This window comes from Melospiza georgiana, chromosome 3 (genome assembly GCF_028018845.1).
Source record: "Melospiza georgiana isolate bMelGeo1 chromosome 3, bMelGeo1.pri, whole genome shotgun sequence".
Classification (NCBI taxonomy): Eukaryota; Metazoa; Chordata; class Aves; order Passeriformes; family Passerellidae; genus Melospiza; species Melospiza georgiana.
The window spans coordinates 92,029,135-92,045,607 of NC_080432.1; the positions used below are offsets into that span (position 1 = coordinate 92,029,135).

Below are 16,473 nucleotides of genomic sequence, written 5' to 3' on the forward strand. Positions count from 1 at the left end.
AAATAAGAAATAGAAATATATTTACTGTCATACAATGGTAGGTAAAAAAATAGGTATTTTAATTGCAAAATCTCACAATGTAATTAGATGCTAATGTCATGTCCAGTACACTCAAAATATGTACAATTATGCCCCAAAAAATGGTAATTTCACAGCTTCCTGTTGGCTCTGATGCAAATTAATGAAATAAATGGTCATTACAGTTTCCTTGGCAGTTTCCTTTCTCAGTAACAGTCACTTAAATTATAGATAAAATGACACTAAAACTGAAGTACAGTAGTCGATCTCAGCACTCCTATCTTTACAAAAAATGTCCGTAAGATAAAAGAATCAGTGTAAGTTCAGATGTAATACCATGGTTTGGGATCCAACCAACTAATTTACATGGGTTAAATACTGGAGGTTTTAGGCCTTTTTATCTTCCTTAGCACTGTGTTGTATTTGAGTTTTTTACAGAGTTTTTTATTAAAAAGTCTGTGTTCTATCATACACACCTCGTCATGGATATAAGAGGGTTGAATCCTCAGAAGAAAAGAGAACAACCCTAGCACAAAATGATAACTCTGGGGAAACTCCACTTCTCTGTAATGAGCCAGATGACCACACAATCTGAAAAGAAATGGAGAGAAAACAAAAGCCCTAAATTACAAATACATTTAGTATTTAGCTAGCATTTATATATTAAACTGTAATTAGAGACAAACTTTACACTTTACCAACAGCATAAATCACAATTCTAGTTTACAGTGTTGATTCCTGTGAAGTGATCCACTCCTGCAAAACCATGAAGCATAGGACTGAACCAAGGTATCTTCAGAGCTGGTGCAAACACACTAAGAAGAAAAAGCCACTATAGCTTCTTGCATTATGAATCAGGATCTTACTCAGCCAGGCAAAGAATACATTTTTTGACTTTCAGGACTAAATGGAATCACTGTTTGTTCTTCCAGCTTTTAGAAAATGTAGCAAAGTCTTAAAATGACTACCTCACCCTATGTTTTAAATTTCTAAGACTATCCAATTCAAACACCTTAGGTTCTTTACTCTGTTCTCTCTCCACAGGGCTCCCCTCTCATCTTCCTGACACTATGTCATGGGATAATAACCCATTCATTTATTGTCCATTGCCTTTGTGTGCTAAATACAAATTACATGTATAGAAACAAGAGAGAAAAGCTAAATTAAGTCAATGGAGTAAAAGAGTAACATAGGAAACACTCAAGCAAACACTGATGAGGTCAACAGAAAGTAATTAGTGCTGTAGCAGCCTTCTGCTTCATTATTTTGTAGCTTTTGTGGTTAAAATGTTAATGAAAATGATGAGGTGATTTTACTGATGAAGTATATAATGAAAATAGCAGACTAGATTTGCTGGTAACAAGTGTCAGACCAAACAAAAGATGACAGAGAGGACGAGCTGCAGAGATAGCTCTGTAAACATTAAGTTCACCAACTTAGGCTGGAAAAACACCAAACTGGATAAGGCTTAAATTTAGTTTAAAATACTACAAAGTTTCAATTTTTAAATAAAAACACTGTACATTGATATGGGGCTTCAGGCGCTATATTCACCTATAAACTCTATACATCTTCTAACTTACTAGGTATTGCCTTGGGATGTGGACAAGCAGTTTTAAATGTTCCCTGTGTCTGATTCAGAGCAGCTGTCTTAAATACTCACCAGAACAACAACTGGGATCTGTCTGTCCCAATTTACAGGTAAGTGTGCTAATTACTAGACTATAAAGTCATTTGCTCGCTCCCTCTGGCCCAGCAAACATTTACATTTTACCTCAAACTGGAGGAACAGTCAGACCCGTCCTGAGTGCCAGGCAAGCTGCACTTCAGGGAGCACAGTCTGCTCAAAGCCTCCCAAAGTCTGGCACATTGGAAACCTGCAACTAGGTCTCTCATGCCATACATCCCATCCTCTGCCCTACCTGACACCTCCCAAAAGAATTACAACATTTTTCACACACTCTAGTACCTCATAACGTATGGAATTATACAGCCCTTCAGCTTGGAAAAGATCTTTATGAACATTGAGTACAACTCCTGTCACCTAAAAACTTAGGTGTAATAGTTTAGGTAGAATATAATAAATAGAATAATAGAATAATAGAACAGCAAATCAGTTTAGAATCCAGTTTAAAACAAAGTTTTAAAATAAAACATAAAAAAAATTTCACCAATGATTTGACTGATCTCAGCTTTGCTGACACTGTAATCATACTTTAGTCCCAGGAATAAAGCATTATAGCAGTTCTGTTAGGCCATGCTGATTTTTAAATATAGAGAATTTGTAAGTTTTTTTTTTAGCTCTATTCTACATACACAGAGGATAAACCCTCATATCTGAGGGAGTACATGTTGTTTTCCAATGTTAAATAAGTGTCAGATGTATACTTAACTACTTGCATTGCAAATGATATAATGGGAAATTTAACCGGTAAGAATTTAAATTCAAATCTTGTTTCATGAAGGCTAATGACAGTTTGCCATTAACATTTTAATATATTACATATGAAAATGTAGGTTTAAAAACGGACTTTGCATGGAAGATTATTCACACAAGCATACACCGAAATATCCACTCACTCAATGTGTACATAAGATTTACGCAAATCTGTGGTAAAAGGATTATTACCTCTACTCCCTTAAAAAAAAAGAAAAAAAGTTCTTATTCATACAAAAGAATGAATCCATATAACCAAACCTCTTGTAATGTAACACTGTGCTTACATTATTCCAACCCATTTATGTCACTGTGGGTATGTGAAAAGTAATGTGAAAAGGAAAATAAAGATAAGCAAATAAATCCACCGAAGGACAGAAAAAACAGCACTCATAAAACCCAGCTAATCTCAAAGGGAATGGAATGCTTTAAAATCAGGACCAGACTGCACAGGGGATATTGATCTCTGAATACCATTTCAAATTATATACCAGATAAAGATATCACATGTTACTCAACAGACAAATGAAATCTCATTTCACATGAATGTAACCAAACCTTCTTTCAAAAAAACCCACTTTTCAATAGCATACATGAGAAATTCAGAATTCAGGAGACTCCAAGCCAGCTACAGAGTTGATCTTCCTCACTAATATTCACCAGTACATTCCTCTTCTGGATTAGGGTTTCATAATACAACCAATAGCAGAACCAAAGTCTGGTATATGATCCAGAAGTCACTGTGATTAAGGCCATCAAAAAATCAGTATAGTGATTTAGAAAATTAATTTTCTGTGCTTTTTTAGAGGCCAGGGAGGAGAGGAATGGGACTGTTTTTCCATTCTCTGGAGAGCTGCATCACACACATTTTTATAAAACACTGTAAAGAAATGAAGTATTTGCACCTAGCTGCTACTCTCGCCATGTGACTCTAGTTGTTGATTTTGTCTCATCTCTCTTCTCATAAGCTCATTTTGATCACTCTTCATGTTACAGTTTGTCTACTCACAGTCCAAGACTATCCATTCCTCACACACCCCTTTCTAGAAATGACTGTAACTGTATGTGAGCACATAGCTGTGCACACACCCTGTATTTGTCATTTGCAAAAATGTATGTACAGGACTTTCTTTTCAGGAGAACTTTCCAAAATTTATTTAGCAAAAATGTGAATACTTACTTCTCATTACATAGTTTAACTGTACACAGCCAATAGTCAGGGTTCATGATTGTCAGTAAACCACATTTTTCTTGCAAAACTCCCTTCAGGCTATGCCCGTGAAAACAACTCCCATCTGTGTTTTCTTCAGACCAACTTAACTGAAAACTTGAAGGATTTGGCTTTTCAGCACGTTGCACTGAACCAGACAGCTTGCCAAACTGATTTTGTAAGTTCACAACCATTTCTGTGCAAAGAGAAACAAAATAAACAAATGTAAAACTACTAAGTACCAGAATACTGTTTAGAGGTGACTAATACAACAAGAAAATGGGGTATTTGTGCTTTTTAATTTTTTTTTTAACTTCTGCATGAAAGACTGAGAAATCCTGGAAGTCTCTAGGTTATCTCTGCTACCCTCTTTGCAGGTTTTAGTGAAACATTTTGAAACATAATTCAAAATGCCATGTCTTTTATACCTAAATATATTAGTAGTGGGGCACTCTTAAAACATTCCTGCAGGTAAAACCTGTAAAATCCATTTGATACTGCCAGGATTTTTATGCTGATAGAAAGCACATTCATACACACATGGATTGAAGGTTAAGCTTTCCATGAAGCAAATTTCAACTGGTAAAAAACCCCAACAATAAAAAAAAACCCATTCCATGTTTGCCTGCTGCTAGTGGATGAACGACAAGCTTTCCTAAGTTATTGAGGCTGAGAAGGGAAAGAAGGTATCATGACAGATCAGCACACACTGTATGACTGCCTATGCCTTACTTCTCTAGGATAAAAAGCAGGTTAAAAAACATTGTTGGACCTTTAACTGCTTTTTATGAGCTGTATTTAAAGAAACACATTCATGTACTGAAAAAAAAAAAAAACCACAGGGAAAAAACCTCCAAAAATCATCCAAGGACTGGGAAGTTTATCTTTCAAGATGACACTAAAATCTATGATCAAAATCAAAGGTTCAGGAAGGTTTCTGAAAACCTGTACCTGGCACATAAGTGTTCTAGAGCACCGCCTCTATTGTGGTACATTTGCTTTAAGATCAATCCTGCCCAGTTGCAATTATGTGATATTCCTGCTCACACATTATGATAAAGCTCCATAATCTAAATGGTCCTCTTCTAGCTCCAAGAGAAGCAGAGCCAGAAGAGGAATCTCCTTTCCTATAAATGCACAAATTAAAGGGCATGTGAGTAAACAATCAGCTTGAAATGAATACATCTAAACATAGTTTTCCATGGAACATGACTTGACGGCAGGAGCACTCCAACAGGATTTTGAAGAGTAAGTACTTAAACAAACTCCCACTGTTTTCTTGCAGGAGAAATCCAACATGTGTAATTCAAACCAAATAGGATTATACAACTTGTTTAGAAGTCCCTGAACCATCACTTCCAGAAACTGAAAGAACATATAAAAAAAATACCACTTGCCATACTTAATAACTCTCTTCAAATACCTGCTGCTTTCTGGATAACATAAAACGTAGAATGAAGAACTCCAGATCTCATTTGGCTGAATAAAATTCTGCTTTTCCTTATTTCTGCAGACAATTGGGGTTTTGTGGTTTTGTTTCTTTGCTTTTATGTCAATACAGACTCCAGAAACTTCTCACAAGTACTTCCAGAGCTACTAAAATTCAGCAGCTGTACCTGCATTCTCACCACATGGTGCTGGCTACTCAAGTAAAGCCTTCCTTGCTTTTTGCAGAGGATTGCAAGGAGTGGGAGAGAAGAGGGAAATGCAAGATCTACTAAAGGACATACTGGGATATTCATACCAAAGCATTCAAGAAACTAAAGGAGAAACAAACAGGAAAGCTACAGAAGAACGACAACTCACGAGGAACAGTGACATAAAGGCAAACTAGAGAAGATGAGGACAAGAGCACTCATTCTGAGACATGGCTCAGTAGGTTGTTAGGAAGACTGGCAAAGGCAGTTTCAGCTGTGCATGTTTGAAAAATTCGAGCCACAGGTTGTAAAACAGTACTACATTAATTGTACCCAGAGATGAAAGAGAGGAGACAAAATATTTTAATATGTAAATGTTATCAGTCACAGCTGAAGATCTATGATGGGAAAAGTTGGAGCAGATTTCTGTGTTGCTGGGAAGAAGCAAAGTTTACTCACGTCTTCTCTTTAGAACTTTAGATTTATTCTTGACTGAATAAAACAATGGCTTTTCACATCTCCACAGATACCTACCAGTAAGAGACATAAGAATTGTTAACAAAAAGAAAGCTGGACCAAATGAATAAATGAATAATAAATTATTACAAATACTGCTAAAGTTTTAAATTAAAATCAAAATAATCTAATGTTTAGTGCTATTAAGAGCCACTGCCCCTCCAACATATAAAGGAAATCTTTTTCTGAGCAGGTAAACCAAGGCATGTTAGCCCAGATCTACTGTAATCAGTTAATTGTTCAGCTGTATAAGCTATTTTTCACAGTAAGTGAGCATTTAATAAATAACCTGGATAAAGCTTATGAGTATAAATAGAAAATTAAAGCAGTCATTCTATTCACTCAAGCTTGGTGAATGGATATGTGGAACAAATTTCTAACCTTTTTTCATTTCTGTAGGGATCAGAAGTTCACGCAGAACTGTCTACCTTAAAAAAGAAGTACTTAAAAACCTCTTACTTGGCCTTTTCTTCATCCAGTTTCTTTTGCTCCACATCCAAGGAACGTTTCACCACCTCATACCACTTCTTGAACTCAAAATATGGGCCCCCTGAATAAAACATACACACTTTAGTTTGGGAAGAAATGAAAGAAATGACAGAGAAGGTCCCTAAGCACTTAGACCCTGCATCTTGCACCTGTATACAAACTAACTCAAATGCTATGCGCTTAAAGAAAATATACTTGATCTAATAATTCTGTAAGAAAGAGAAACACAGAAATGGAACGAAAGAACAGCATGTCATAGGAAGTGCAAAGAAGCCCCATATCTTAGGTTTCATTGATTTAGCACAAGTCAAACCTTTTCCCTCCTTTCTGGAAAGCTAAGCCTAGAAACTACCTCCTCTCTACCAAATCAACTTGTTCTCCACTGTGTGGAGTGGCCTTCAACTGTTTCAGAGTTGAATTCAAGGGATTAATGAAACTGTGCATCAAGCTTAAATTTAGACAAATAAAATCTAAAGAAGATCAGATGCAAAATTTCACATAGTTTCACCAGCTCCCCACTGTCAATCCCACTACCTCTGAAATCTTATAGGGTTGGAAAGATAAACTAGACAATGGTCTTCATATCAGTCTCTCATGGTTTGGAGCACAGGAACTTCACTTGTTGATATGTGAACAAGCATTTACCAGCACATGCAAAAACATGAAGACATAGGACATTTAGCAACACCTTTACCACTGATCCTCCAAAGAGGCTCAAGACTGAAGAAGACCAACTGGGATAAGAATTCCAAACAGAAATATGGTGTAGACTTACATATTTAAAAATAATCAACTCTTATCCCTGTGGGTGGAATATCTGCATTGTGAATTAACCAGACTTTGCATTTCCCCATGGCCTGAGCTGCACTGCATGCAATGCTTGCGTCATGCTCAGCTTTGCCAGCCAGCTGTTCAAACTCTCCTGAAGATGCATACACTGTTCTTACAATCAAACTTATGTACCTTTTGTATTATTTGCATTTCTGCTGTTTGTACTATCCTGCTTCAGAGAGTCTAGATTCTAAAATCATAGATGGTCTCAAAAAGCAAGAGATACATGAAAGGAACAAAGACCCCTCAGAAGTCCTTGAAATTCAAAGGTCTGGATACAACTTCTTTTATCAGCTCCTTAAACCCCGAGGTTTAAGTAAATACTCCTAAATTGCTGGGAGAGCAGTGTGGGAGCCAGTAGAAATTGGTGTTAAACTTTATATGAATTATTAACATCTGTCACATGCAAACCCATTGTCAGAGACACAATGCTACACTGTAATAACCCTTCACCTGGCCAGTACTGCTGGTCTGACATTCATGTAGCTGAGCTGACTGGAAAATACACAGCTCTAATACACACATACATATATATCTACATAAATCTCAATCACCTTTTATTTGAACAAAACCCATATTGTGGATGGGTGCAGTTCACAGAACACACACAGCAGGTAACTATAACTATCTATTGTACTGCTTCTAGTGTAGTTTGAAGAAATGTAGGAGCTGAAATACTATTTTTAATTTTAAAAAATTGACTAGAGAATGGATAGTTAAGTTGATAATGGAGTCAACATAAATTGAATCTTTAAAACTCAGTATTAACCATTATTCATTTAAGCACTCTAACTTTGGGAAAATGCCAGAGGCAGTTTTGAGCTCTGGCACTGATCAGTCATCTAACAGAAATTCTCACATCAGCTCTTCTGTGCAGCTGCTCGCCATCACCCCGACATCTTAAGCATAGGGACAACAAAACACAGCACATGGATCATTTGCACCAGCAGATTTTAAAGTAAAAAAGTGGGCAAAGAATGAGCTGTTAATTCCCAAGGGCAATGAGACTTGTTAATAAGGGAGAAACCCCATTAAGACATTAATGAGCCTGAGCTTGTAAAGCAGTTGCACAACTCCTCACTCCTGTCACTATCATGTACTTCAAGTTTTCAAGGGAAGTAAAAAGGAAAATAAAAATCCACCATAAGTTTGTGTTTCCACCTTAATGTGAAAATTACCAGTTTTAGTTAACAGGGATGTCTCTAGTTACAGCAGTAATTGAGCTCACACATGACTAACACCGTAATTTTATTATGGACCTAAATTTTAAACAAAGCATCAGAAGGGTCAGAATGACCCAAAACTGGATAAAAGGCCTTGCAAATAAACTGCAACACATCTTGGATCTTATCTTCAACTGTGATTTGGATCAGGCCATGGAACATCTTCCTGAAGATTTCTAATCTCTGATTTGGTCTTTCTGCCCTCAAAGAACCATGTTCACACCATTATCTTCTCCATCTTAATTGCTGCTAGCTTTTCCACACTCTCTCAGGATTATTTGGACTAAGAAACTAGATTACATCTGAAATATGTTACACACTAAGACATTTTATTTAACAAGACTAAACAAGTTTGGATTTTATCATAAATGTGGTTTGATGCCCCTAGTAAGTATCTGCTATTTACGATCAAAGTGTGCTCCCTTTTCACGGTGTATCCATTCATCTCCACCTACCACACATAAAACTCTAAACCAAGAGGCAAACATGCACAAGCAGAAGAGAGGCACCCAGCAAAATGTGTACCAAACTCCCCTATCCCAAACAAAAAGAATTGTGCAGGTACTCTGGGGCCAGTTTACATGAACAGGATCTACTCTTCTCTCTAAATAAAATTTCCCCTTAATGAATGACAAAAACACATTTTCATGATCAATAAGAAAAGTCTTTCTAACCCTGATTGCAAAACAGTTTCATTTACAAAATCATTCTACTAGAATGATTCTAGCTTCTACTAGAATATTCATATACCTTCTGTGTTGTTTTTATTTCTTTCTTCAGCAAACTCTGAAAGTACCCTGTAAAAAAATTTTAAAAATCAGGCTCTTTTGTAGATCCAAATGCTTCACTTTTCACATGAAGTTCAAATATAACAGACAAAAATGTCATCCTAATTTTATTCCAAGCATCAGATACAACCCAATGAATTTTAAAAGTAATTAATATTTCATGTCTAAAATGCCTTCAAGTGTATGGTTTAAGCTACTGAACTTAAGTGAAATTCGAGTAGTATAAATTTAACTCTAAAGAAAGAACAATCTTAGACAAGCATTTGCACTACTTGAAATTTGAGGGTTGCTACAGATTTGTCTGTACACTTACCATTCATAGTGATCATCTAATAAAAACAATAATTTGAGCACAACTACAATAACTGCTGCAGCAAGAACATCATATTTCACTTTTCTTGTTGACTTATTTCCAGGCATTAGAGTCAGGAAATCCACTTCTCCAATACCAGTCTTTTTCACCACTCGACAAGTCCAATTATGCAATTCATCTGATTAACATAAAAACATAAAATGTCAAGACAAACTAGAAATGTTTTTGCAGTGCAAATATGTTGGGCATTGAGGAAAACACTGCTTAGGTCTTTTAGGACCATTTGACAACCATATTTTTTCAGTTGAGGAGTATTTTTGGATACTTTTAAAAATACTAGGCAACCTTCACTGTGCTTACATGGAAAACACTTGTGACTTATTATATATTCATATGGAGAATAAAAAAGTCACATATTTAATAGTGCTTTGATCTTACTTGAATAATATAGTGAGATCATCCTGAATATTCTTGCAGGAAAGCCTATTGCAAGTTCACATAAATATATTTTCAAAAAAAAATGCCCAAAAGCAAAAAACTTGTCACAAACTTTTTTCCTGCATGTTGACTGACCAGCCCTGGCAGGAATCAGCCCTGCACAGAGGAGGAGCAGGGCTGGCTGTAAAGCAGCTGGTTGTGCAGGCAGAGCAGCTTGGTGGTGGCAGGGCAGCACTGCTGCTCCCCAGCAGAAGCTGTGCCAGGGAGATCCAGCTGCAGCCCCACAAGGTACACAGCAGCCTATCTGTACAGGCTCTTATTACTCTGCTTATTTTTCACAGATACAAATCCCCCAAATTTCTCACCTTTCCTGTTCAGCAAGAAATACAGGAGTTGATTACATCACCATCAGATTCCACAAAGGTTAGCAATGTATGACTAAGTACAACCTTAATCCAGCTGTACTTATACCCTCTTGCTGCTTACAAAGAGTTCAGAAGGAACCTGTTTTCAATCCTCTCGCACATAACAGTAAAAGTCAGAAAAAAAGTGAAAACTAAATTTTCTTATAAATACTAGAAGCATATTTAATTTCATTTCAGATACATAAAATAGTCTCTTAGTTGGTATTTAGTGTCCTTTAACACTCCCAATTCATTGCCTTCTTTTAGGAGTTGTTAGACAACAGCAGCAGCCCTTTTCAATTAATAAAAAAAATGCTTATACACGATAAAAATCTAAGTTGCACGGAAAAGGACAATATATTCCTCTTTTGCAGTAACTTTCAAAGAGTACTTAGTTTTGCATTTCCTGTAAAAGATCTGAAAATAACAAATTTGCAGCCTTTTAAAAATTCAATTGATACTTCACAATCTGTAAAATAATGTAATCCTCTATGGGATCACAACACTGGCATAAAACTACAAAATCAGAATTACCACTCCAGAATTTTAGCCCTAAACCTTTTGGTTATTGTCTCTCTATTCAATTGTGACTAAATATAAAAACCAAACACTTTTATTCATTCTAACTAATTGCAAAATAACACAATAACTCCCTCCCCTACTATGAACTGTTGGAATGTTTTGAGAAAAAAATTTACAGGCTACTTGTCTGTGTAACTCATCTTCAGTCACAAAGATATTTGACAGAAAATATGGTAACCTAACAGAGAGTTCACATACTAGGACATACTGGTCTTTTCCTTGACAAGTCAATATTCAAGACTTCATTGTAGGACAGAAAAGAGTCAATACTTATATATCATTTCAGAACTAAAATATAAATGAAGTGAGACAGAAGCTGATCTGTCACACACCATCAATTAATATGAAAATAAATAGTAATATACAATATTATATAATACACAAAATATATTCTTTATTAAAGAATATACATCCATTACTACATATGAGAATTTCAGAGCTAAGCAATCAGGTGCCAACTACATGAATCATTTCGCTGAAGTTAATATATCACATGAATTCAACAGGTGCCTCTTAGTTCACATGGATACTGAAAGATTTAAAATGAAGGATCCACTCCACAGCCTTACAGAACCAACATCAGAGTGCCCCTGCATATCTGGGCCCATAACACGTACTCTAAATGTTTGAAGAAGGTGCTTTCTATAGAAAGAATATCTTTCAGTTCAAGCTGAAATGGGAATAAATTAGAAGGAAAAGAGCAGGTACTTTGAAGTAGTAATTTAAGCCTTTTTGCTAGAGTTTAATAAACCACAGAAAAATTTTATCAGTTCAGGTTAGGGAAAATATTTACCAGGTAAATTAGCTTCCATCAAGTACTTCATGCACAGCATGTCTGGATGAAGAAAGCAGCTTTCTGTTATATCTGGAAAACGAGGCAGGTCTAAAAATGCTGCAAGCTCATGCATTTTGTTGAATACTTCTTTATATTCAGGCCACGACTGCAAGACAGGATTGGAGGGGTTATACATTTGCTCTATTACCATATTTTTAAACTATTTAAAATTATTGATGTTAAATTCTGAATTGTTAAATACAGGATTATTTATACAGATTTTTTTAGCAAACTATGACTAAACACACATGCAAGAATGGAGCCACTTACATTACAGTAAATTACAGCCATTACAGTACTGCAAAGAGAAATTGCTAGTTTTAAATCCCATGAAATACAAAAGGAAAAAACAGAAAGTTGCTTCAGATCATCCACCACCTCACCACCTTTCTTGTGAAATGCTCATTATGCATCCAGATTCTCCAAAACTGAGAGCTTTGGGAAAAAAACAATAGAGATGTAACTGAGGGTGAACTGTCTAAAGGGCTAAGAGAAGCACAGAAGGTGGAGGCTGGCAGGGACTGCTTGAGACCACTGGGTCCAAGCCCCTGCTTGGGTCAGTTCAATCAGGGTGCCCAGGAGCACATCCAGTCAGAAACTGAACATGGCCACAGATGGCAGCTTCCAAGGGTTGTGGGAAATCTGCTCCAGTGTTTCACCAACTCCAATGTACAAAGGAAAAAAAGGTTTTGTTTCCCCCTACGCTTAAATGGAATTTCTTGTATTTCAATTTGTGCCCTTTTCATCTCATCCAGTCACTGGATAGCACTAAGGAGGATCTGGTTTTCCTCCTTTGCAGCCTCCTGCAGGCACCACCTGCCCTGACTATCCTCCAGCTCCAGCATGAACAGTCACAGTGCTCTCAGCTCCCCTCATTTGTCAGGCCCCACTCCCCTATCTCCAGAGCCCTTTACTGGACTCTCTCCACTGCATTCATGTCTCCCTTGTACAGGGGAGCCCAGAGCAGCATCCAGCACTTCTGATGTGCCTCACCAGTGCCAAGCAGAGAGGAAGGATGCCCTGTCTCCCTTGAGGACTTGTGCAGTCACCAGAACTGCTCAAATCCTAGTGACAGTGACCTTGCAGTGACACCAGCCAACTGCCTCAACACTTGTGCAGCATCTCATTGCAGCCCATGAACCTTCATATGTCCACTTCATTCACATATTCCCTAAACTGCTTCTTAAAAACTGAGGCAAAAAAACCCAATCATCACTTTAGCCTTCTCCTTTGTTTTTGTAATCATATTCCCATTCAGCACCAGGCCCACATCCTCTAGAACCCTTCCACAGAATCTTTCGTGTTATTTAGTTTAAAAAAAAAAGCCATATTTGCATATTTATTAGTGACTATAAATCTGAAATTCTCTTTTTGAAACCATTGGCTGCATGAGAAAGTTCTCACAATTTGTACTGAGGTTTGCTGCTATAGGAGAATATAAATTACAGCAAGATTTTGACATGTTTATTCATAATGAACTCAGCAGGACCTGAGGTTTGCGTAAGTATGGATCTGAGGTTTGACCCTCATTTCACAATACCTGAGCTGCTTCATTAAATATTCTTAATTTTTTGTAGTTAAAATGATTACTTCAATTTACCTCTAAAAGCAACAATTTCAGTTGTTCAGGCTACTTTAACATTTTAAATGTATAAAAAGCAATGATTTTTTTGCCTTAGCTAGGGATTTTTCTGATTCAGCAGAGCACTTTATCATGTATTCATATTTTATAAAGTCAATTTGTAAATTTGGAACCTTCCATTAAAAGAAACTTAGCAGGGCTTTACACTTTATGCACAGCTTCAGAACTTTTCTGAACAAAAGTGAATGCAGGCTTCTGCTCTTTTTTTGGTTCAGATTACAGAGTAACTGTGTTTACAACAAGACATGATGTGACCTAATGTAGTTTTATTCAATAATTTGCCTTCATTTATTTTAATATAAGCTCTGTAGCCAATGCTCAAATTTTGTTTTGAGTGATTACCAACATTACGCTGTCTCTTTTTAAATGATCTCCCCTCAGACTGCAGTTCAGACTTGCATGAACACATGCAAAGGCAAATGAATAATTCTGCTGTCACCTACTATTACACATGTAACTTTTTGTAACAGTTAGGAAGTTGTATCATGTTCATTATAGTTTCTAAACAGTGTTAAAATTGGTTTAGACTGCTCCAGGACTATCTTGAGAAACAAGTAAAACTTGCACTACCAGAGCTCTGCAGAAGACCAGGCTCACAGTACTTCCCATTCCTTCTAAAAAGCAGTGCTAAATTGAATACCAAACCAATCTTGGAACAAAACCTGAATCATAGGTAACTTCTCTTGAGTGTACTAGGAGAAAAATTAAAGTCCCACATAATTCAAATAAGAACATTACATGAATACTATTCATAATTAGATAGCAAGGAAATATGCTTTCCCCTAATGAAAAGCAGTTGAATTAGTAGCTTCTTGATAGTATATCACAGGTGAAAATAAATGAAGACACTGGGAATTTAGTAATTTGAAGCATTCCCGTTCTCAAACATCAAACTATCACCAACAGAGTTATCCAAAGTCTAATCTGACACTGAGCTACTTTAAGGAATATAGATCTTAACTGGAGGACTCCAATAGACACCTTTATCACCTTTCACCTTGGCTTCCCTCCTTGCACCAGGGCAAGGAGACAGCTTTCCTATCCTAGGTATTGGTCAATCAAACCTTCTTCCCTCTGCCCAATATCTGCTTTTGGTTCAAAGCTTTTGTTTGCAATCCACAGAAGGCAACTGGGTTCTTTTTCAAAACGGCTAGAGAGTGCTTAACTTTGCAATGACAACCAATGTTTTTTTTTTTTCTGAAGACAAAAAAGTGGTATAAAAACTACAAATAAAAATTAAGACTGAGAGCTACCACTTAGATTATTTTTAAAACACTGTTAACAGACAAAAACTGTTCTTGATGTGTGTTCATAAGAGATCAGAAAACACTTAGAATGTGCATCCTAATAGAAGATAAAGTTCAACCAAATCAACTGCTGTTTCCCAGGGTTTAAAGCCTAAGCCCAAACACATTCCCTGTAGTAGTCCCAGCCCTGTGCCATGATGGTGAGGCTGAACTGAACCCCTGCTTCCAGCAGCAAAGTCACCTCTGGAACTGGGAGCTGCAAGCACAGCTGCATCCAGCACAAGGTCACACCTGCCTGGGACACAGCACAGGGCTGAAAGGCCAGGGCTAAGGACACTGAAGGGTTCCTGCAGTAACCAAGCACTGGCTGTTTTCACCAGCCACTGTATGCCCTGTTCATACTCTGTTTAACTCTGAAAGAGCTGTGGGTTCACACAAAAAATCTTTTATTCTGTCAAATTTCAAACATATTGGGAGGGTTAAAAGAGAAAGAACTCCCAAATTCCACACAACCGACACAGCAAATATTGAGACAATATTAAGTAAAGATGCAGCATACAAGCAGCCTCAAAATTAATAAAAGTTACCACCTTCTACTCAGCTATGTATCTCTGAAAAAAAAGAACCTGATAAAACAAGTTGCCTTGGAAGTCAACCAGCAAATTCACTAGGAAAGCAAGATCCAGAGCCAGGGCCTCCCTCCTTTAGTTAAAAAACTCTGCCTCCAGCAACCCATGATTAAACCCCAAGGGAGGAGTACTTGGACAATAGAGGACAGTGTTAGATCATATGCCACATGCCTTCCAAGTATAACTTTCACTTATCCAATCATAAATTAAAAACTTCAAGATGTATTTCTGTGGTATATATTAGGACAACTCCCCTGTCCATCACCACATGAAGTTACTAAGTTCTCACCTTATTTTGGGAACCTGGGAAACACAATAAAAACCACATATAAAACTCAAGTTACAAACCCTTAAGGGCACCTAATAATTCCAGGAAGACTGACAAAAAGCCCTTTTAAAGCTATTCCACCTGCTAGTCTTTTCAGGTGTTTCGCAAGCTGGGATTCCTCCAAGACTGATCAACAATGCTGACAGAGTCTGTAACTTGTCCAGATGGGCTACAGAGGTTGCCAAGACCTTTTCTTAAGCTTTGTTTTTAAATCTTTGTCTCTTATTCCCACATATGACAAATAAGATCACTCCAGAAAGCAGTATAGAAGATTAGTATTACTTGAGAGTACTTTCCCCTGCCCCCTGAGCACAGGAGAACAAAATACACGTCGTTGAGTCAGTGAAAAAGTGTCTATAACAAGATTTTCATAATGATAAATATTCATTAAACTATTTAAATCAGTTGTCTTTATCTTTCAAAGTTACATGGCATTTTTCACCTGTATTAGAAAACAACAAACTGGTTTTCAGGAGCAGAGGAGCCAAACTATTAGCATGATAATCAGATCAAGTAACAGGTAATTGTTTTGAGTAAGCCAAGATTGCAGCCTCTCCTACTTGTTTGGACAATATCAGAATATTGCTGATCAACAAGCAGAAAACAGTATGCACTGGCTGGCTTTCTAGAACAATTTGCAGGCTCCATAGTTTCTTGTTTTAAATGTGGTCTGGCTGACTCTTTTCTTGGATAACTGTGTAAGCCATTTCCTTCACCCGTGTCAGGACAATATCCCATTACTTACATATTCACAATATTCACAACTCAGCTTATGGTATAGTGATAATGTTCTACTATTTCTGGAAATAAATAATTATACAGTTATTCTAAATTCTTCATTTCATATTTTTCTCTTTCATCTTTCTTTCCTGTTCAGTATTTTTTTGCAGCACAATTCCCTTCCTT

The 16,473-nt window shown here is 36.8% G+C and overlaps 1 protein-coding gene across 1 annotated transcript in view; it reads right to left on the reverse strand.

Moving 5' to 3' along the window:
* The window catches only part of TAF1B (TATA-box binding protein associated factor, RNA polymerase I subunit B), a 45,730-nt gene continuing 29,257 nt past the window's right edge, over positions 1–16,473 (reverse strand). The window contains exons 9-15 of the mRNA XM_058021530.1: positions 11,680–11,827; positions 9,463–9,640; positions 9,112–9,158; positions 6,278–6,368; positions 5,762–5,832; positions 3,636–3,861; positions 1–609 (exon numbers count right to left, since the gene is read on the reverse strand). Coding sequence (XP_057877513.1) covers positions 390–609; positions 3,636–3,861; positions 5,762–5,832; positions 6,278–6,368; positions 9,112–9,158; positions 9,463–9,640; positions 11,680–11,827 — 981 coding nt within the window. The 3' untranslated portion in view covers positions 1–389. The remainder of the gene's footprint in view (positions 610–3,635; positions 3,862–5,761; positions 5,833–6,277; positions 6,369–9,111; positions 9,159–9,462; positions 9,641–11,679; positions 11,828–16,473) is intronic.